The sequence below is a fragment of the Drosophila simulans genome, chromosome 3L, assembly GCF_016746395.2.
Source record: "Drosophila simulans strain w501 chromosome 3L, Prin_Dsim_3.1, whole genome shotgun sequence".
Taxonomy (NCBI): Eukaryota; Metazoa; Arthropoda; class Insecta; order Diptera; family Drosophilidae; genus Drosophila; species Drosophila simulans.
The window spans coordinates 9,483,791-9,504,469 of NC_052522.2; the positions used below are offsets into that span (position 1 = coordinate 9,483,791).

The following is a 20,679-nucleotide window of genomic DNA, read 5'->3' on the forward strand; positions in this document are numbered from 1 at the left end:
GTTGAGGATATAGCTTAAAAACCAGGATTTCTGTTAATTAAAGTTGGATTTAAATGCTTAAGCAGTTAAAGTAAAAGTAAACTATACTATAACAATTATATTCCAGTCCCAAAAAATATCTATCCAATCATCAAAAGGTGTTTTAAAATATCTAATCTTTCCATAAATCCAGTAAAAACACATTCTTGCTTTAGTTTTCTGTAATATTTTTTTGTATTTTTTCTTTAGTTTTTTTAGTTGTTTGTTTGGTTGTTTATTATTTTTTAACGCCTATTTGCTATGTTCTTTTCAATTGTATTTTTTTGTTTTACTTAATTTTACTAGATTTTGTTTTGAACTTGCAAGTATTTTGCGTTTTTTTTTTCTTCATGAGCTTACAATAAAGAATCATCAAAAAGTAGTTGCACAGTGTAAAATTACAATTTTTTGTTGTGTGGTGTGTGGGTGTATATGTGGGGGTGTGCTTGTGTGAGTGTGTGTGTGTGTGTTTTGGGTCTATATCTTCTACGGTGTTAATCTACAAATCTAAATTTCTCTCTAAGAGCAGGCCAATGTTTACACCAATCAACTGGGAATTTATCGTTCGTGTTAACTTGTAAAATCAGAAAACGGCAAAAGTTTGTTTAAACAAAGAACTTACTATACAAAAGGAAAGGCATTGCATTTGTTTACTTTTTGTATTGTTTTTGCGGTGTTTAGTGTTGATCTTTATGCTCCTATTTAGTATAATTACACAATGACGATTTCCCATCTACTGAGTTTGCATTTACTTTAATTACAATAGTTAATCCATAAAAAATATATAACGATGATGATGGCAAAATATGTGTTTTCGAATTGTTGTGTTTGTTGAATTGCATTACAAATTGCTATTAAAGTGGGTTTTTTCCTCTTTTCATTTTGCTGTGGCTTGCTAACGGTGTTCTGGTTGCTGTTTTATCAAACGTTTGCTGGTTTTTCTGCCGATTGTTTGCTTGTTTGTTTGTTTGTTGTTTAGTATGGAACATTTGAGAAGAGATACGAGACACTCTCGCCGTTGTGTGTCCGTCTGACGGCCTCGGCGAACATCATCGAGACATCAATGCACTGATAAAGAAAAGATATAAAACCATTAAACCAAATTAAATTTACATTAAAAGAAGCAATAGTTGGTAACCCACCTGGATTTTGGGACAGTCCCGCATGTGTCCATCCTGCGGTATGGTGTTGGTCACCACCACCGCCTCGAAACAAGCATTGTTGATCCGCGAGATCGCCGGACCCGAGAAAATGCCATGCGTCAGAATGGCATATACCTAAAAAACATCCAAAATAAATCAGTAAATACGTGGAAATTAATCAAAAATCGAGTACACCCACCTTGGTGGCTCCCGCCTCCACCAGACGATCGGCGGCATGCACAATGGTGCCGCATGTGTCGGCCATGTCGTCGACCAGAATGGCAATCTTGTCCTTGACATCACCCACCAGTACCATGGAGGCCACTTCGTTGGCCTTCTTGCGCTCCTTGTGTATCAGAGCGAACTCCACATTCAGGCGATCGGCAATTGAGGTGACACTAAACGTGAAATATTAATAACAATATAATATTTGAAATATATGGATTACTAACCGCTTGGCACCGCCAGCATCGGGCGACACAATGATCGAGTTCTTCCACTCGGGAATGTTCTCCTTGATCCACTTGAGCACCGCCGGCTCGGCATAGAGATTATCAACTGGTATATCAAAGAAGCCCTGTGAATGGAGAAATTTTTGAATGAGTTTAGCCATCGAGTAGTCATTGCCAGTTGACACAGCTGCCAGTCATTGTATATCTATCAAGCATTATTATCTGAAACATATATGGAAGCTAGTCTTGCCCAAATAAATTTACAACAGAAATTAAAAAGCAGTTAAAATCCGAAACATAGAAAACCCCAAATCACTTGCTAAGTATGGAGAACGAGCAGGAGAATGAACTGAACCAGTGGCTAAAGGAGCAGCGCATTATCCTGGATCTGAAAGCTCGTCGTGCATTCTCCGATGTCTTGCCGGTGGCCAAGATTGTCAAGCGCAGTCATCCTCGTCTGGTGGATCTGCACAACTATACGCCCAAGAGCAGCGTGGTGCTGAAACTCCAGAGCTGGGAGACCTTCAATCAAAAGGTGCTGAAGAAGTTGGGCATCAATTTGCAACGTTCGGAGCTGGAGCAGCTGGCGTCCGCGGCACCAGGAGCTATAGAATCACTGTTCCACGAACTGATCGCGGTGACCAAGTGCGGTAGCCCCAGACCAAGACCCCGGCTGAGTGAATCGCCAACGAGCTCCCAGAATAGCGTGTTGATCAAAAAGTTGGCTAACAAGAAATGTGTGGAACGCACTCTCAACCGATCCCTCACCCAAGTGATCGAGCGCCCCCCCTCGGTAGATACGCCACCCCAGGTGCTGACCATGGACGTGAATGTCGTGGTCAATGGACAGATGAAGAAGGTATCTAAGAAAGTGATCGCGTACGAACACTATGCCAAAGCTGTTAGGGAGAGTGCCGAGAAGACGCGCTACATCAACTCCATTGCCCAGAAGGCCGACCATCTGCAGAAGACAATTGACGCAAAGAATGAGCGTATTGATGTGCTACTCCACCAAATGGCCAAGCTGTCCGTGAGCATTCTTTCCATGCCGCACACGCTCAACGAGACCGATGATGACACAGAGCTCCAATCCCGTTGTGACAACGCCGCGGAACCCTGCTATGAATACGACACCTATTAGCCAACGGATGGATATTCGTCGGTTCCCCGAGGATCCGGCGAGATTATAGCTTATTTATGATGTTATTGGATATATCTGTACTGTATATTTTGTAATTTATTTTACACCCCTAAAAAAAAACTACTTCTTTGGCTACACTTAAATAAACAAAAATTGTTACGTCGTTCAGAAGGAAAATCACATTTTCTTTATCGTAATTAATTGACTGATATACAAATCGAGGCGCGATAAGAAATCGCTCTAATATCAAAGATAAATATACAAATATATGCTGAATATATATACAAATATATATGCTTGATGGGCTGACTTACCTGAATCTGTGAGGCGTGCAGATCCATGGTGATGATGTGATCCGCTCCAGCAACGGACAGCATGTTGGCCACCAATTTGGCCGAGATGGGCGCACGACTCTGTGCATTGGCCAGCGTAGAAAGAGATGCAAGGAGAGGTTTCCATTAGCGCAACTAGTAGTCAAGTTCAAATCTTAAGACTAGGCATTATGAGCAGTAGTAAGTAGTAGTAAATCATGGAAATCAAAACCGAACATGGACCGAACAACACATATGTATAGAGACAGAAATCAACAAAGAGGTTAACGTTCCAATAGATTGCATATGGAGATACATGGACAGAATCGAGAATTCAGTTGCGACAACACAAAGGACACAAATGTGATTCGGTGCAGCAGACCCCGGGAAATAATGAATTTCTGATCCAATCGATATAGATGACATTGTATATATGTATATACCCAGGTGATAGATTTAGATTTCGAGATACAGATGTACAGATAGATCGGTTAATACGCAGCAAACAAGTGCAAAGAAAATTGAACAATTTTCCAATAATTTTCTCTTTTTCGCTTTTCTCATTTGTTTTTGGTGTAATTAATATTCGGGGAGCAACAAACATATCGGCATGCAAAACATCGGTGGAATATACTATATAGAAGTTTAGGTTTGTATCGCGTCGTCTGGTTTCATCAACTCAAAGGGGAAACATTAATAAACGCAACAAAGCAAAAGGCTTAAGACAATAATAATTCTAAAGCAAAATGTTCTTTTTATTTTGGGTTTTTAGTTCAGTTCCGCAGCAAGATTAAAAATAATAATGCCTGCGATACAGAAACTAACCGAACTACTCACAGTATATTGTTTGGCTGAAAACTCCTAAGTTCAACAGAATTGAAATTTTGGTTTGTTTTTATACATTTTTTGCGTAATTTGATGCAAGAGAGAGAGAGAGACAAAGAGTATAAAAAGAAAAAGAAGAAAACACAAAAAGTTCAGAATAATTTAGAGTTTAAAATTAAAATTAAGGTGCGATCGGGTTGTGGAAACACACTGTATATTAAAGTTAACAAAGTCGTAATCCGTATTTTGTTAGTCAAGTGGGGGTTTTGTGAGGGGGGTTCAAATTCAAAGGTTGCAATGCCAATTCAAGTACACATTTTCAAAATAATACTATAATTATATATATATTTTTTTCCTTCCATTTCAACTGATTATCTGGAACGTCAAGGAACTCATTCGTTTACAGATTACAGAATTGAACAAAATATTTGTGCATTTCGCGCGTTTGACCCGCGAAGTTCATTGTCTATATACAGTATATATACCCCCCACTGTCGATCCGATCGAATGACGTCACAGGGTATTATCTAGCAACGGAAAAACTTAATCAAGTGGAATGGAAAACATTACTTTTTAAGCCCCCGAAAAGGAGGCTGTTGTCAGGGGCGATAAGAACAATAAGAACAAAAGTGCAAGATCACAACAATCAAGACAAACAAACAAACAGGCAGTCGAAAAAACAGCACAAACAAAAATATTTATTAGAGGTTCGTTATTAAAAATAGATTAATTAATGTAATTTTTATATATCATATTTAGTATTTTTTATTTTTGTTGCAATGAAGAGCCGCCGAAACAAAACAAACAGAGGCAACGTAAGTATGTGGAAAATTTTCATTTCATTTTTTTCGTATTATCTCCAATAAAAGTCATTGCATTTTCACCGATTTGATTTTTTTTTGTGCGGGTTAGCCAAGAATTTCTTCTTTATTAGTTTATTAGCGGATATATGGGGATTTAGGAGGATATGGGAGAAGGGGGAAGGACATGCAAATTAGACAAAAAGCGACTGTATCCGAGAAAAACGTGAAACTTGTTAAGCCGGACGCCAAAAAATTTCCTTCGTGAGTTATGAGTTTCTGAGGATGAGATTGCCCGTTTTGAATATTCCCTTCCAGGTTTTAAGTGTTTCGTTTTTGGATCCAAAGAAAATTAATAAAGAATTTCCCATTAGATTTAAATATATATATATAGAGAGAGAAGAACATAAAGTGTGAATCGGGTGAGTTATCGTTTAGTTATTGAAAAGTTACAAGGTAAATACCCTAAATTTCCAATCGTAGTTTTTCTTGGCTAGTTTCTTGCTTTCCGCATTATCCTCACTGCCTGCCAACTTCACGGGGAAAGAGAGACAGAGATCGATAGAGAAACGGAGAAAGAGAGAGAAATACACCAAGGCACACACACACGCGCGGCAGAGGGAGATAGTTGCAGGTTGGCGAGAAAGAGAGAGCGAGCATTGCGTGATAATAAAACAATAAATATAGTATTTAATTACAAACGGCAGGAAAATAAAGCAAAATAATACGTAAGGATATTTTTTTTAATTTTTTTGAAATTTTCCACATTTTCCAATTGCGTGCATGTATTTTTACATAAGTTCTCTGCAGCTTAGCTTCGTTGCAAACAGTTTTTTGAAAAAGAAATTCAAATCGCTTAACAAAATGCATTAGAAACACACAGTCACACACAGAAAAACAGAAGTATATATATAGGATAAATAGATCGGTTATATATATATATATGTATGTATGTGTTTAGCACTCAACAATCGAGCCAAAGTTTTGGGAAAAACATTCGGGGGAAAAGTTTACGCATTTTCGTTGCCACTTTTCCCCAATCGAAACAGTGTGTGGGCTTTGCGTTGAACTTATGGTCAGATTATTAATCAAGAATTAATTAAACGTTTACGTTGCTTTTCTTTGCACGCGGGATCCGTATAGTGGGTATCCCCAGAATAATACCGTGTAATTTTCGGCGGCCGGATCGTGTTGAGGCAAACCTACCTTGTCTTTTTTGTCTTGGCGGGCATATGGAAAGCAAGGAATCACAGCTGTAACACGCGAGGCTGAGGCGATTTTGCACGCATTGATCATGATCAGCAGCTCCATCAAGTTATCGTTGATCTCGCCGGATCCCGACTGCACGATGTACACATCCTCGCCGCGCACCGATTCCCCAATTTCCACACTGCAAGAAAACAGAGAGCGGGGGTCAGTTGATAGGCTGGATGTGGGGATAGTGCACTGTGGGAAAATGTCAGCAAGCCAAATGGATGGATTGATCGGAAAAAAACATGGGCTAGCATTATCTAAAAATATTACTGCAATCGAAGGAAAATATATGTGTGCTGCATTAAAGTACAGAGCTTAAGTTTAATCAGATTTCAATCAAAAATCGTTAAGTAATAACCATAATTCCTTTGCAAACAACCTTGTAGCTTTCATGGCATATGTACATACATACATATGTACATATGTCTAGAGTCGCCGTCAGTCCTTCAGTGTGCGGAAATTTCCATTGTTTGTCTCGCACTTCTCAACACGTCTCAATTTCACTAGTTCTAAAAGTATCCTTTTCAGTATGCACACACCCTCCCCCAAAACTATTGATAATTCCCCCCCATTTGTTGACCTTTGACGAAGCCGAAAAGAAACTGCAAGGCAAGGCAATCTAATCAAAAACTTCTCTAATTCTCTCTCTCCCACACACACACACACACCACATGGCGTATGCGCAATATTTGCAATGGCCACTGACGCCGTTTCGTTTATTATTTTGTTTACACTTCGCTTTGTTTTGTTTTGTTTCGGTTTCAGTTTCGGTTTGCGAAGCTCAGTTAGCAACTTGGACTATAGATTCTCGATACCCTTGATGGTTCAGTCAGCGTTTTAAAGGCGGAAATATTATATAGAAAACAACCCAGAACATAAACATACGTCAATAAGGTGTATTAGATGTCCAAGCAACCGTAGTAATATTCAATTTCGTTTTAAATTTCAATAACAACAACATAGAACTTTTCCAGCTCCATACAAACGAAAAAAAAAATTAAATTAAATAAACAATCAATTGCAGTCAATAAAACACAGTTTCAACTGATTCTCGGCTTGTACGCCCATTTTTTTTTTTTTTTTTTTTTTGCATTCTCATGGTTATTTTGGCTTTTGTTTTACCAGCGAGAAGGTTAATTAAATTACATGGCGGACTATCGATTGAACGACCTGTGCCAATGTGGCCAAGTAATTAATTTGTCCAATAGTTCGGGTTTATCTTTTGTCATAAACAAATTGATGAAGTCTGTCGTCAATCGCGTGACACGTTTTTGTAGTATAACCTATTTCTGCATTCGCTTATCATAAAACACACCATTGACCGGCTTTTTTGGGTGGTATATTGATTGATATTATTATACATATATATTTCTTATCTCGACTCTGGTCAAGAAGATCAATGTGGACCGGCTAAATGCGGCGGTTTCATCAACCTTGGCCGGATGCATTTTGGCATTAAATCATGCATTTTTGAATAGATTGCCGGGGCTGTAGGAAAACACTTTCACCGCCAGCCGCCGTGACATTGTTAGCATGCCGGGAAATCTTGGGAAAAATCGAAGGGGAGGGGGCGGTGGTGGAAAAAAAGGTGTGCTGGGCAAGACAGTTGGCAATGGGCCAGAAAAACCGCCGCATTGCCAACAACTACTAGCAACAGTTCAGCCAGCAGCTGTTTTTCTTTGGCCGACCGTCAAATAGAATTTCAGCTTGAATTCATTTCATTTTCCTTTGTTTTTTACGTATTTTTATCTCTTTCCTCGTCCGCAAGTCAGACAGACTCATGTGATAATGTAAAAACGAAAAATACAACAAAAAAAAAAAAAGAAGAAAAAAACATGAAAACGAAAAACAGTCGTACTTCTCTAATCGAAATCACCAGTTTCACACTTTTTCGTATTTTGTTTATTTTCCTAGTTGTTTGATTAGAACATTCTTTTTCGCTTTTATTCTTCGCTTATCGTACGGATTTCGTAGATTAAACATAATCAAATTTAAGACCACGTTATAAAATGGAAAACTTTGACTTATCTAGATTAATTACTATGTTTCAAAGACATAGTAATGTAGTTTAGTTTAAATGTAGTTTAGTTTACTACTATAAATGTAGTTTAGTAAATGTAGTTAAGTTTACTACTAAGCATCGTGCTATATATAGAAGCCTTACTGTAGGTACAAAAAAAACTGTTGCCAATTGTCTCCCACTAAGCTTATCTCAGTCTGGGCGGAATCTAAATCGCTTTCGCTTAGTTTCTGTTGGTTCCACTTGATTTATACGCTCCTTATCACTATTAACTCGGGCCCCTTCCTTTCAAAAGCTCGCTGATACCCAACGACCTCACAAGACAAACACGCAAATTCCTTATCGATCAAACTTTAGAGTCGAAAATGGGGAACAAAAAATAAACGCTTAGTAATTGACATTTTCAGTGGGTGGTTGGGTGGCTTCAAGGGAGGGGGTGGTGGTGTATAGAACAGTTTAGAATTGCGTGTGGCAAAACCTTCGAAATTGGAAATTAGAGCCCCACTTTGGGGTTATTGAAAAATTATTATGAACTGCCACTGAAATTGTTCTTGGCCTGTGGCGAAGGTCGTTTGGGGGTTTTCTTAGGTGGCGGTCATAAAAAACATTAGATACTTTGTACATTTTATGACCTCTGTATTGATTACTTAATTGCTTGAGGGTTGCAATAAAATTATTAAGAAAGAAACTCTTATTATGTGTATAGTAGCATATATAAAAAACTATGAAGAACAATCACGTGTGACCCAAATAAACTGGTATCGCCTGTTTTTATAGTTTTTAAATCGTATTTTATCTATTTCTCTCTTCTCTTGTTAAGCTCTTATCTTCCATTATCAGCGAATTAGGCAAAAAGAAATTGGTGTCAGTCTTAATATTACCTCTCATTCGTTTAAACTTTTGTGATGTCATCTTGGCGCCCTTCAATTGAGCATAATCTAGACTAAAAACTTGATCTCTAGCCCAGTCGCCCCACCAAACACAACAACAATAGCAAGTAGAACTACATCAACAGAATCATTATCATCAACGCCCTGCGTTCGCTATTATCAACAAAAGCAATCAAGACAAAGTATGAAAAAAATAAAAGCAAAAGTTCAACCGTTACACCAGCCGCAACAATAACAACAACACCTAGTGTAAATTGGAGCAAAAAGAGCGCATTTAACGGTCAACATGATTTTCTGCCCGCTGTTTCTAGAGAATGCCAGAGAGTGATAGAGTGAGATGGACAACAAAAACAAAGCCGACAAGTGCAAACAGAAATATTGCAGCAACAACAACAGTGGAGCAACAACCACTATGCACACGTGGGGGTCTGACACTTAGTCCGAGAGCAAGAGAGTGAGCGGGAGAATGGGCTCCAAAGAGAGCCCAAATGCACACCATGCGGGGGCGTCGCTGCCGCAGTCGACGTCTGCCGACTCTTGATGTGGCGCTCAAGCTCCCCTTTCGCTCTCACCTTAAGAGAGCGTTCTCCCACTCTCCGTTCAGTCAGCAAATGAAAAACGTGACAGAGTCGTGTTGTGGTTCTCTACTCACAGGCATTTGGTACCCTCCCTTAGTCGGGTATGTCGGCTATGAAAGCGAGTAGCCAAACTGGGTCTCAACTTTAGGTGATGGTTAAGATTTATTAGAAAGTTAAAAGCTAGAGCCTCGAAAATAATGAATTTTTAGAGATAAAGAAAAGTCTTTTGTCGAACGTAGTGGTATATATCAAATTTAATTTGTTTATACTTTCTTCAACTGATTCTTAAGATAATAAAACATCCAACTATAACAAATCAGACTGTAAACAATTGTATGTTGGCGACTCCTATTACCTTGTACAACATAACACCTGGTGCAGGGCATCCTAGCCTCTACTCTGATCCGCCTTTGGTTCTTTCCGCTGCCGCGTACCTTGGTGTGCGTGCGAGTGAGTGCGAGCATAACAAAAACACACGCACACCGACGGAGCGCGTATCATGTCAGAAAGCTTAGCGCGTATTATAACCTCTATTTTCGTTTCGGTTTTCTTCCGTTTGCCTCGTTTGTTTCTTTCACCTTTTCACCTCCTCTAATTGTTTGCTTATGGGGCTTTTGTTTAATTTTATTAAAATTGGAAAAAACCTAGGAAAATTGACACCGAATAAACTGAAAAGGGTGCTTGCTGGTGGGTGGGGTACAAACTATGGGCGCCTTTATTTATTATTTGTTGTTGTTGTTGCATCAGCAGCTGACTGGCTAGTTTTGCGCCTGTGTGAGTGCGTGCGAGAGAGAGAGGGAAGCAAAAAGCGTGCAAGCCGCAAGTCTAGACATACACACACACGCACACACAGCTGCTAATTTAATTAAAAATATAAAATGAAAATCATTTTCGGTTTCTTTGCGAATTTCTTGTCTAGGGAGATTTTTAAAAATTCAATTTAAATTTTGTGAAAATTGCACGCGACATTGGCCAAGCTTTACGTGGATGTATGTTGGTGTGTGTGTTACTCTCACTCATACCAGCACAACGCCACTAAACACACACTCACACACAGACGCACGGCTATAGCGACAAAGACGGTGTACAGTCCACTTGTTAAATCAATAAAAATAAAAAGAAATCAAGCCAAAGGCAGGCCACAAAATTCGGGAAAAATCATTCAGTTTTAGGTAATCACAAATTCCCATAGATTCCCATTGTTGATTGTGGCAGCGAAACGCCAGCAACCTTCAGCGAATGTCAAGGACCTTTTGAGCACATGTGTTTGCAGACCAAACACTTTTTCGTCAAACTGAATTAGCACAATTTAAAAACACATTTGTCCGTTGTCGTTAAACACTTGTTGGTGGTCACACACGCAATTGGCGAAGTAAATTCTCCTGCAGGACTACTCACCAGGTCTCCAAGTTGCTGAACTTCTTCGTAACCACCTTGCCGAGATCGATTCCCAGGCGATCGACGATCCGCTGGGCCAAATCCGGATGCGAGGTGCCCGAAAACACTTTGATGTTCGGCATTCTGGAGTGGATTAAATTTAGACAACCAGCCTGTTTCTCCAAATTGTCTCGGATCAAACTTCTAGCGCGTATCGGATTAGCAGAGCGAACTGGCATCACACAATCTATGAGTAGAAGTTTTTATTATAAATTTTTTTCGCCAAAACGCGGGCAGCGACGTCGACGTCGCCGCCTTATCGGTGTGAAAGCAAGAGCGTAAAAGAGAGCAACGAAGCTTTTTGCTGCGCACCGCTCTCTTTCGTTCGCTCTTTCTGTAAAGCCACCCCAATTATCCCCCATCCCCATCCAAACCATGTGATTTTTCTACGCGTTCTCCATGGAACTGGAAAGCTATCGATTTCGATTCCGGACTACTAAAGCGGTTCGATAGGTTTTTATAATTTTAAATATTTTAATTTAAAATGTGTCTGTTTTCAGTATGCAAATATGTAAGTTAATGCGATTGCACTTTTAAATAGATACATCAATTTGAATACATATTATATTATTTCAAATAGCGATGATTTACCTATTCCATTGCAAATAATTTTATATCTTCAATATTTTGGATCAGTTTGCTATAAAGTAATAAATATAAATTGGAAATTGGCACTGATTATATTCGATAGATAAACAGCTTGTTATCACCCCCGTACAATCTATGAATGTTTTTTAACATAAAAAATATGCTGGCATGCCAACAGGCGCGCGCCAAAAGAAAAGCTTTTAAGGCTGAGGCAAGCAGCTGTTCCACGGATGTCCCCCCAGTTGGCCATGAAAACCTAGCACCACACACACACACGCGCGGACGGAAATGAAAGGAATGTGAATTCTAGGATATAATCTACGCACCATTCTGCTCGTTTTCCGTGCATTTCTTATCGGGCATTATTCACAAAGCAAATCCCGTGATGAAGGTTCTGCGACAGGTAAGCGTCGACTATTTGATTGAACAACCCGTTTAATAACAAGACGCACTCAGCTGTTTTGCGCCAGGTTAGGTGAAAAGTGCACTGTTTCAGCGACAATGGGAGATTGGGATTAGCAGCCGCAGAGCGCCGCATCTGGCGAAATTGAGCGAGCGAATGAAACTGAGCGCCGTACAACATGGCGTATGCGTCTATTACACATACGCACCGGGTGCCCACACACACTCACACCCATATTTCAGGAGAGAGCACAAGAGAGCGCCAAGGATGGGATGATGCGCATTTCAGTTGATGCCACAAGGAAAAGCTTTTGGGACGCGCTTTTCCTCTCTTTTTCGGAATCAGCTGTTTTCGATAGGCAATTTCCATAGCCTTTTTAATACGTCATATTGCAATTTTAGATATGTAAAACGTCACACAGAGCGAAAATTTCAATGATAGGTATTGATTTTTTTATAAAATAATCACAGACCTCATTTTCTATTTCTAAAGTAAGACAAAATTGGGGTTTTGTGTCATTACATTTGCACAACTCAATAATTTCTTAAGAACTCAGGTATACAATAAATTGTTTCAAATATATTTTAATGGTTAATAAATTTCCAAGGCCCCATAAAACTGTCAATATATTTTCCTATTCATAATAACATAAAAAAAAACCTAAAATATCTGAGACAATAATAAACATTTAATGCTGAGTTTCCCACTTTTAAATACCTATATGTATGCGACTCTTTTTGTGCACATACTTATAAATTTTTTTGTCTGTGTATCTGTGCTGTATGCCGCTTTCAATTGGCTCTGGATAATTGTTGCTCTGCAAATATCTCTGCTATGTACATTGTACATAATAGCAGAAATGTTTTGTTTTCTAGATCTCGAGTCCCGAGGTACAGTTCTTGCTTTTTTATTTTACGGGGGCTCGACTTTGCTTTTGTTGCCCCCGAGATGTTTTCTTGTTGTTTGTGCAACTGTACCTGGGATGCTGAACAAACGAACGCGGCAGAAAAACACTGCGATTTGTTAAATTGTTATTTTCGTGCCCATGGCTAAATATAAATGAACTAATGCCAAATGCTGACGTACTCTTCTCCGTGTTTTATCCCTAAAAACTGACGCAAATGGCATTGCAAGTACATGATTTATGGAGCCGGGGATCGCGGGTTGATGGGGCAAAAACCACGTGCCGAATGCGACGCACGTTTTGCGTCGAGAGAAAAACAAAGGCACACACACTTCAAAATAGAATAGTGCAACATACTGGACTTACTTAAAACATGTGAGGTAGCAAAGTGTCGCAATTACTTTAAAACTACAAACTATTAATCACTGAACGATGCGGTTTGGACACGTTTGTAGAAATAAACTTGTAGTTTGTGATTCCACTCGGATGCAGCCGCTTCTCAGAAAATGCAAAAGCTGAATGAATCAGAACGCTTTTGAATTGAATTTGAGCGAGGGAAGTTGAGTATCTGTTTATGGAGTTGTTTGGTGCGAGAGAGCAAGAGATAACGCAGAGGAGAGTTGACTTAATCAAGCTGAAGTATGAATACCCTTACCTTACAAGACCATAAATGTATCTTTTAATAACCTTATTCTGAAAATGAGTTTTGGCAATGTTGTTTAAACCTTAAACATGAAATATTTTCAATTGTTCCAGGCTCAAACAATTAAATATTTGTACACATATGAATGTTTATCTTATGGGGTAGGAAACGCATCCCTCTTAACACAGTCATAGTATGCTTTGAAAGGGTGTATCGAGGAGAGTGAAAGAGAACCGGCATGTTTGTTTGTGTCGGTCACTCGTTTTGTTTTGTGGCGAAAGAGCGGCGCAAAAGGGGAGCACAAACACGTGTGTCCAAAGAGTTGGAGAAGCCAGAAGCTCTTCCGTTTTAATTAGTCTCCGAATGTTTATTGGGTATTTTTCTTATTCGAAAACTGTTGTTGTGTTGGATCCTAAAACTTCCCCACACGCTTTTGCTGACACGTTTTTTTCTCGATCGCCATTTGAGCTGTGCGAAACGTGAATTTGAGCAGTAAAAGAGAATGTCGTCTTAAATGGTTTTTCAGGTATGAAAAATACCCTATAATTGTATTGATAATATGTTTATATTGTTAATATTTAACGTTTTAATGAGAGTTTACTTAAAATGTAATCAACTTAATTGTTTATCAGCTTATACTTATAGTTTATCAGACATTTATTTTAAGTAAAAGTTCTCTCGTATTTGGTTAGAAATTGCGATGTCAATATATTAATACTTCGTATACCCCTTTTCCAACTATACCCATTATAAACACAAGATCGTATGGCGCATAATTAATGCTTGTCTATTATTTTTGGACTGTTGCCAAGAGAGGCCTACGCCTTAGAAGAATAAACTTCTTGTTTTTGTTTATGGGGCGCAAAACGAGTTTCAAATTTCCGACCGCAGACAAGGCGGGCGAGCGTAATGGAACCATATTACTGAGGTCAGAAGAACTTCGATTATATAATAATGCCATGTATTCAGTGTTCAAGATCAGAGACGCAATGGAAAATAACCTTTGACGTGTGCCATTGAAAAGCTGCGGCTGTTTTATCTAAAGGCACAAAAACCAACTCTGGAATTGATTCAGCCAATCATTGGAACGTAAATAGATTTTATCAAGAAAGCAGTAAATACTTCGTGTATTGGGCTTGGAATAAACTGCATTTATTAGTAATAAAGTAGTTTGTAAATATGGTTATTTCTATATAGATTTTGCTTTCATTTCTTTCAATTTGTATTTCGGAAACGAGCTAGGCACAAACGACATAGTTTATGTCGGTTAAGATTCCAAGATTCTGACATGTCGCCTTCAAGAAAACGAAGTCATCATGTCATCCAGTGAACATTTTTGAAGGACCAATGTTAAGAAGGAGCTACCTCCTTCTGATTTCAGCTCGCAAAACTACCCATAGTAACGAAACCTCGAATAATAGGAGGATAGATAAGTTCAGTCAGGTTATAAGTTTAAGTGACGAAAGTCGGTGGGTCTCGATTTAATGGTGAGTACCTTTACAATGGTCTCGGCTCGCAGCAAGTGGTACAAATTCAGTACCTACTTCAGTAATTATTATTAAGGTTTTAAAACAAAATGACATTTATTTGCTAAACATTTGAGTATTCGAACTGTAAAATTCGATAGAAGCTTTCGCGCTATTTCCCCGAAGCCCTATCGATACTCAATCGATAGGCGAGCTTTAAGAATTGTCCAAATGCAGCGCGGCGGTCACACTGCGGAAAAACCAAAAAAAAATAGCACTGGCAAAATAGACGTGCTGAGCGCTGTAAAAAAGTCAGTTTCGTTGAAATTGGAATATTAAGTTTTTTATTTTCCGTGCGCTGGTCGAGCTCGTTGCTTCGACATAAACGACAAGCGATCGTAAGGAGCTACCTTGTAGGCCAGCAGACAGGCGTAATTTACGCAACGCACAACACACAAAATCCAAAATTGCACGGGGGGCAACAATAAAAACAGAGGCAGAACAGAACACAGCAAGAAGAGCGTGGTGAAGAGGAGAGGCGGAGAAAGGAGAACGGCGAACGGCGAACAGTGAACAGGGAGAGAGCAGAAAGGAGAGTCCGAGAAACGGAGGAAACATCATGGCGAACATGGCAGTGTCGCGGATCAAGCGGGAGTTCAAGGAGGTGATGCGCAGCGAGGAGGTGAGTCCCGAGCACCAAGGTTGAAGGACTGAAGGACACTCAAACGCCACCTCGGCAACGCCAGCTGCACCACCGCCCCTGGTGATGGTGCAGGAGGTGGGGGAGGATGTCCGCGGACTTTGGTGGCGTTTTTGGCGCGCTTATTGGCTCCGTTTTCTTTTTGAAATGTAAACATTGGCCCCACTGATTTGTTAATTTGGCTTGTAATCCCTGACAGATCGTCCAGTGTTCCATCAAAATCGAACTGGTCAATGACAGTTGGACGGAGCTGCGCGGCGAGATCGCCGGTCCGCCTGACACGCCCTACGAGGGCGGCAAGTTCGTCCTGGAGATCAAGGTGCCCGAGACATATCCCTTCAATCCACCAAAGGTATGTAATAGCCATGTAAGATTTAGTGCAACTTTAAAAAATCGAAAGAATATGTGATGTAAGTGTGAGCTTAGAAATAAACAACTCTTACATGAGTACATTCAGCTTTTAAAAATCGTATCTAATGGCTTCACTTCTTAGAAAGTGACACTTCTATGAATCCACAATGGTAACATGAATTCTGAAAGGCGCAATCAGAACCTATAACTTGTAATTAAAACCTAAATAAATTGCAACTTCTTCGCAGGTACGCTTCATAACGCGCATCTGGCACCCGAATATTTCGTCGGTTACGGGTGCGATTTGCTTGGACATCTTAAAGGACAACTGGGCTGCAGCGATGACACTGCGCACCGTGTTGCTGTCGCTGCAGGCGCTCCTGGCCGCCGCAGAGCCGGACGATCCGCAGGACGCAGTGGTGGCCTCTCAGTTCAAGGACAAGTACGATCTGTTCCTGCTTACGGCCAAGCACTGGACCAACGCGTATGCGGGCGGACCGCACACCTTTCCCGATTGTGATTCAAAGATCCAACGTCTCAGGGACATGGGCATCGACGAGCATGAGGCGCGCGCCGTGCTCTCCAAGGAAAATTGGAATTTGGGGAAGGCCACCGATGGCCTGTTCAGTTAGCTTGTCCCAGCCGCACTAGCATCAGTACCATTCGCGGCGGTGGCAACACCAAGAACACCGGCCAACTTCAGCATCAATCCTTCAGAACGGCAATCACGCTAAATTCTTGTTCACTCACGCACCAATCAATCTATTTTCGTAAATCTTATCCACGAAATTACATTGCCCTGTAGTTATAATAATTCCCTGATCTGTTCTCTAATTTTATTATGATTAATGTGCACATCTTTGTCGCAGGGTGGGTCACCGGAAGGTTGAGCCAAAGGCCATGCCCGCGTCCCATCACGCATGTGGTGTTATGTAATTGAACCCAGGTTCTGTTTCATTAATTTACGTGCAGTCGCATTTACTTGCAGGCTCTTTCTTAAACAGTACTGTTGTTTTCCATTTCAAGCTTAAACTAAAACACAAACAAAAATGATTTACAAAACAAAATAAATGTGAAAGCGAGGAGTGTATAACAAATCGAAGTCTTTGTAAATTGCGTTAAGTTAATAAATAAATAAATAAATAAAAATATTGATAAATGTCTAATGAGAAGTTATGATTTCGGTTTGTGACGAAGAGGCTGCAAACTTAAAATAGATTTTTGTAAAACATGCCTAGACTGAAGAATGGAAAATGTAATTTATCCTAGCTTGATTGAGATATGTAATGTATATTACTATAATTCTTGTTTAATCCCATTTTTAAGGCTCTGTCTAATGCCAAAATTTAAATAAAATCCAAATTCTTGGTAATTTACAAACCAAATAATTGCATACAACGTGAAAGAAACATAAAACCCATCGATATCGTCGAGATATTATCATTTATATATATATTCTGCTACATATTCATTTAATTTTTCTACATTTCAATGTGACTATTTATGGTTTGCACTAAATATTTGACTAAGAATCTGTGACTAAATATTTGGTCTACGATGGATGCTAGCGAATAATATAACACGAATTTCTACTTGTGCTTTTGCTTGGACATGACGGACACGGAGGAGCCACCAGTTGCAAGTGCCGATCCCAGGCAGCTGCTGCTGCTTTGGGGCACGGATGGGCCAGTGGCATTGGTTCCCTGGATCGCGTGATGGCTGTGGCGCTGCTTAAGCATCTCCTTCCATTCGGACTCGAGTCGCACGTAGGAGCCACCAAGCGGTTGGGCATTCTGCACCAGGCACTGATCCGTTCCTGTCTTTTTGGTCACATAATTGGCGACCTGCTTCATGATCTTCTCCTCGAAGTCGCGCTGATGATCCTGGTTGCTGCGCGCGGACAACTCGCCGGACCAAAAACGACCCGACACATCGGTGGGACTGGCCAAACAGTACAGATACTTATTATATTACATACATTTAATATTTCACAATACTTACCGCTTTCGTGATTTCTTGCCTCTAGTTTTCCTTGGTGGAGGACGATGCTCCGACTCGCAGCCATCGCTACTCGTACTGTAGTCTTCGTCGTCATCGTGAACGTTACGCATGCGTGGCCGCAGGCAACGAGCATCATCCTCGCTGGTGGAAGTCGTCTCCGAATCGGTGCTGGTGTCCATTTGGTAGCGAGATCCTCGCATCCGACGGCTCACACGATGGTTGGTCACTATGGAGCAGGGTTGAGTACAGAGCACATTACCTCTACGTACACATACCCACCTCTCTTGAGCACACTATCCATGCAGAGTTGGGGCAAAAGTCCCTGGCGACATCTCTGTGGCGTTAGTGAGATACCCTGCCAGCTGGGACTGATCTCGCCGGCGGCGGCCAGTTCCTGAATCCTCAACGGTGGCTGCTCGCACAAGGCGTAGTTCTCGCCCACCAACTGGGCAATGGCCAGGATGGCACGCTCTCTATCCGTCTCCACCAGGACACTGTGCTCGCGGAACTGGCAACCCTAAAAAAGTACCGATTACTCAATGCAGTAGTAGAAGTTTCTGGAAATATGATTACATACATTTGGTCCCGGCAGCGTTTCATAGCGGAAGGCCTGCTGACCGCAGCAGGAGAAGCGGCCGGCGGGTCCGGCATTGCCCACGGGACCCAGGAAGTTGGGTGCCTCCGGATGGAAGCGGCACCAGTGCATCTGATAGACCGGAAAATGAGCCTCGCACGTGCAGCAGTACAGGTAGTGGCAGTGACCCCATAACTTCCAGTACACCTTGCGCCAGGACTTGAGCTCCTTGAACAGCTGAACGATGTAGACATTAAGATCCCAGTTGGTGTCCCGCACGTGGTGGCTCATCAATTGGCCCCAGCGATTCAGCCGAATGTTGCTGGGCACACAGCTCACATAGGATTTCATAGTGTTGGTCACGCAATTGAAGCACTTGGAGCAGCGGAACAGACCGGACATGCTGTAGAAGTGTCCCCTTAGGGCTTCCGGATCCGGTTCGCAGAGGGACTGAATCAATTTGGTCCACAGACGCGGTGTCACTCGCTCCTTTTTATCCCTGACCATCTCCAGCTCGAGATTCGTGAACATGGCCGCCAGTCGGCTGACCAATGCGTCATTTAGACAGGACAGATTCGTGGACGTTCGTACAACTTCGCTGAGATGGGCATGACAAAAGGCCAAACACTCAAGGAGTAGAGGTTCCATCTGCAGAAAGCTGGCCGACACCAGAATGGGCACCACATTATTGCCATCCAACTGGGGACCAGTGCTCTGGGTGGGAACCGGAAGATCCTGGCTCTGGGCACTGTGCTTGATCCACTTCATCAGCCAGTCGAAGATCAGGATGTCGCAGTGCACCGATATGTCCATCTCCTCCAATCTCTGACCGGCAGTCACGTCCGCAAAGTAACCCATTTTGGTCACCAGCAAATGCTGCGGGCAGGTGAAGTCCTTCGAGGTGTTCTTCACCTCGTCGCAGACGTGGATCACCACTTCCGGCCTGTCAAACAATTTGAGATATATATGAATACCTAAGAATTTCCTCTGTAAATACATGGTACCTACTCCTTACGCTCCTGCCTGGCATGTTTGCTATCCTTGACCAGCAGCAGAGACTTGCGTCTGCCGGCGTTCATTGCACCAGGCTTCGGAATCGGCTCCTTAATCATGGCCCGCACCATGCTGTTGGTGATCTGATCCGAATGTTGAGCATCTCCTCTGGGATTAGCCTGCTGCAGGCTAGGAGCCGAGGGAGTGGCTGCCGGCAGAGGCCCATGTGAGTGGCCTATCTCCATCATGGACTTCGATGCTCCTGAGGTGAGAGGAGCTGCCGATGGAATGGGATTCGGATAGGGAGTGATAGTGGCCGATGTCTGGGTGAGAAGCTCTTTCGGAGGCTGCAGCTGCTTGGACTTAGTTTTGCCATTCTGGAGTTGCGTGGGCATGGGCACCGGGCATATAAATGACAGAACAGAGTCCAGAACACCCTCATTAATGGCCGCATCCAGTTGCTCGCCAAGCTTGGGATGCAATCCCCGATAGGTCGACTCTGGACGGGAAGAGCGGCTGTGGTGGCTGTGCCCCGAGCGCAATGTACTGGATTTCGCATCTTGGAGCAAGCTGGAGCGACTCTCGTTGGAGCTCCGCGAGGGTCGTCTCAGTCCCAGGAGCTCGTTGACCAGTGGATTGTCCGCCAGTTCGGCAAAGTCGAACTCGTCCTTCTTGGTAGTTCTCTTGGTTGACACCGCACTGCCCTCCATCGGCGGTATCGGCTCCCTATTGTGTGGTTTTCCCATGTCGGCCTTCGCAATCATATCGTTCACATGACAGGATAGTTTTAGAAACTCTAGAAACTCGTTCAAACTGATTTGAAACTCGGCGCCATTGCCGGAATCAATGGATTTCTGGGAGGGAGCCGCTGGCGTCTCCTCAGGCTGGCCAGCAGCCGAAGCTCCCTCGTCGGAGCCGGATTTCTGCATCCTGCCCAATGCACAAATCAAAGGATATTGGTCATTATTGATTTATTGTTTCGTTGCTCGTAGTAACAAGGAAGTTACTTAAATGAAAAGCGGAAAAAACAATGCAACTGGTGACCCCAATTGATTTTTCAAGCTGTCCAGGAATTTAAGATTACATGCACATTTAATAAATATAATAAAATATTTGTTTTTGTTATTAAGAAATACATATTTCTTCTTAAAGTAACTTTTTGAATTATTCGTTCTATATAGTATTCGT

General features: G+C 41.6%; 4 protein-coding genes and 1 long non-coding RNA gene across 9 annotated transcripts; 3 read left to right on the forward strand and 2 right to left on the reverse strand.

Moving 5' to 3' along the window:
• Nucleotides 1-663: 663 nt before the first annotated feature.
• LOC6737469 (ribose-phosphate pyrophosphokinase 2) lies at nt 664-11,921 on the reverse strand. Of its 5 annotated transcripts, none has more exons than XM_016169836.3 (9): nt 11,783-11,921; nt 10,830-11,055; nt 5,896-6,079; nt 3,902-3,925; nt 3,068-3,166; nt 1,613-1,737; nt 1,360-1,558; nt 1,161-1,295; nt 664-1,086 (listed from the first exon to the last, which is right to left on the reverse strand). In XM_016169836.3, exons 1-9 carry the CDS (start codon nt 11,817-11,819, stop codon nt 994-996), a joined length of 1,122 nt encoding a protein of 373 aa, XP_016031258.1. In that variant the 5' UTR covers nt 11,820-11,921; the 3' UTR covers nt 664-993. The 5 variants fall into 5 exon arrangements, with proteins under 5 accessions (XP_016031258.1, XP_002084305.1, XP_016031259.1 ...); XM_002084269.4 differs by lacking the exon at nt 3,902-3,925 and adding an exon at nt 5,154-5,222; XM_016169837.3 differs by lacking the exon at nt 3,902-3,925 and adding an exon at nt 5,154-5,222 and having other exon boundaries at nt 3,068-3,178.
• On the forward strand, nt 1,783-2,919 carry LOC6737470. The gene has a single exon (XM_002084270.4). The coding sequence runs from the start codon at nt 1,938-1,940 to the stop codon at nt 2,751-2,753; it is 816 nt and encodes a 271-aa protein (XP_002084306.2). The 5' UTR covers nt 1,783-1,937; the 3' UTR covers nt 2,754-2,919.
• Nucleotides 11,719-13,221, forward strand: LOC120284838. The gene is made up of 2 exons (XR_005544088.2): nt 11,719-11,859; nt 11,913-13,221. It is a non-coding gene; the product is annotated as an uncharacterized LOC120284838 (long non-coding RNA).
• A 1,857-nt stretch (nt 13,222-15,078) lies between these two features.
• On the forward strand, nt 15,079-17,086 carry LOC6737471 (ubiquitin-conjugating enzyme E2-22 kDa). Its single transcript, XM_002084271.4, has 3 exons — nt 15,079-15,554; nt 15,772-15,924; nt 16,172-17,086. Exons 1-3 carry the CDS (start codon nt 15,492-15,494, stop codon nt 16,553-16,555), a joined length of 600 nt encoding a protein of 199 aa, XP_002084307.2. The 5' UTR covers nt 15,079-15,491; the 3' UTR covers nt 16,556-17,086.
• A 272-nt stretch (nt 17,087-17,358) lies between these two features.
• Nucleotides 17,359-20,435, reverse strand: LOC6737472 (uncharacterized protein KIAA1841 homolog). Its single transcript, XM_002084272.4, has 5 exons — nt 19,507-20,435; nt 18,502-19,441; nt 18,204-18,441; nt 17,925-18,150; nt 17,359-17,864 (listed from the first exon to the last, which is right to left on the reverse strand). The coding sequence occupies exons 1-5, from the start codon at nt 20,418-20,420 to the stop codon at nt 17,513-17,515; spliced, it is 2,670 nt and encodes an 889-aa protein (XP_002084308.1). The 5' UTR covers nt 20,421-20,435; the 3' UTR covers nt 17,359-17,512.
• Nucleotides 20,436-20,679: the final 244 nt, after the last annotated feature.

What these genes read in the sequence shown, in the direction of transcription:
- LOC6737470 (XM_002084270.4), top strand. Translation starts at nt 1,938, where the DNA reads ATGGAGAACGAGCAGGAGAATGAACTGAACCAGTGGCTAAAGGAGCAG.
- LOC6737469 (XM_016169837.3), bottom strand. Translation starts at nt 11,819, where the DNA reads ATGCCCGATAAGAAATGCACGGAAAACGAGCAGAATG. An exon ending in TGGAGGCGGGAGCCACCAAG is followed by an intron (nt 1,296 to 1,359) that starts GTGGGTGTACTC and finishes GATGTTTTTTAG; the next exon opens with GTATATGCCATTCTGACGCA. An exon ending in GGGACTGTCCCAAAATCCAG is followed by an intron (nt 1,087 to 1,160) that starts GTGGGTTACCAA and finishes TTTCTTTATCAG; the next exon opens with TGCATTGATGTCTCGATGAT.
- LOC6737471 (XM_002084271.4), top strand. Translation starts at nt 15,492, where the DNA reads ATGGCGAACATGGCAGTGTCGCGGATCAAGCGGGAGTTCAAGGAGGTG. An exon ending in AGGTGATGCGCAGCGAGGAG is followed by an intron (nt 15,555 to 15,771) that starts GTGAGTCCCGAG and finishes AATCCCTGACAG; the next exon opens with ATCGTCCAGTGTTCCATCAA. An exon ending in ATCCCTTCAATCCACCAAAG is followed by an intron (nt 15,925 to 16,171) that starts GTATGTAATAGC and finishes ACTTCTTCGCAG; the next exon opens with GTACGCTTCATAACGCGCAT.
- LOC6737472 (XM_002084272.4), bottom strand. Translation starts at nt 20,420, where the DNA reads ATGCAGAAATCCGGCTCCGACGAGGGAGCTTCGGCTGCTGGCCAGCCT. An exon ending in GGATAGTGTGCTCAAGAGAG is followed by an intron (nt 18,151 to 18,203) that starts GTGGGTATGTGT and finishes CCTGCTCCATAG; the next exon opens with TGACCAACCATCGTGTGAGC. An exon ending in GGCAAGAAATCACGAAAGCG is followed by an intron (nt 17,865 to 17,924) that starts GTAAGTATTGTG and finishes CTGTTTGGCCAG; the next exon opens with TCCCACCGATGTGTCGGGTC.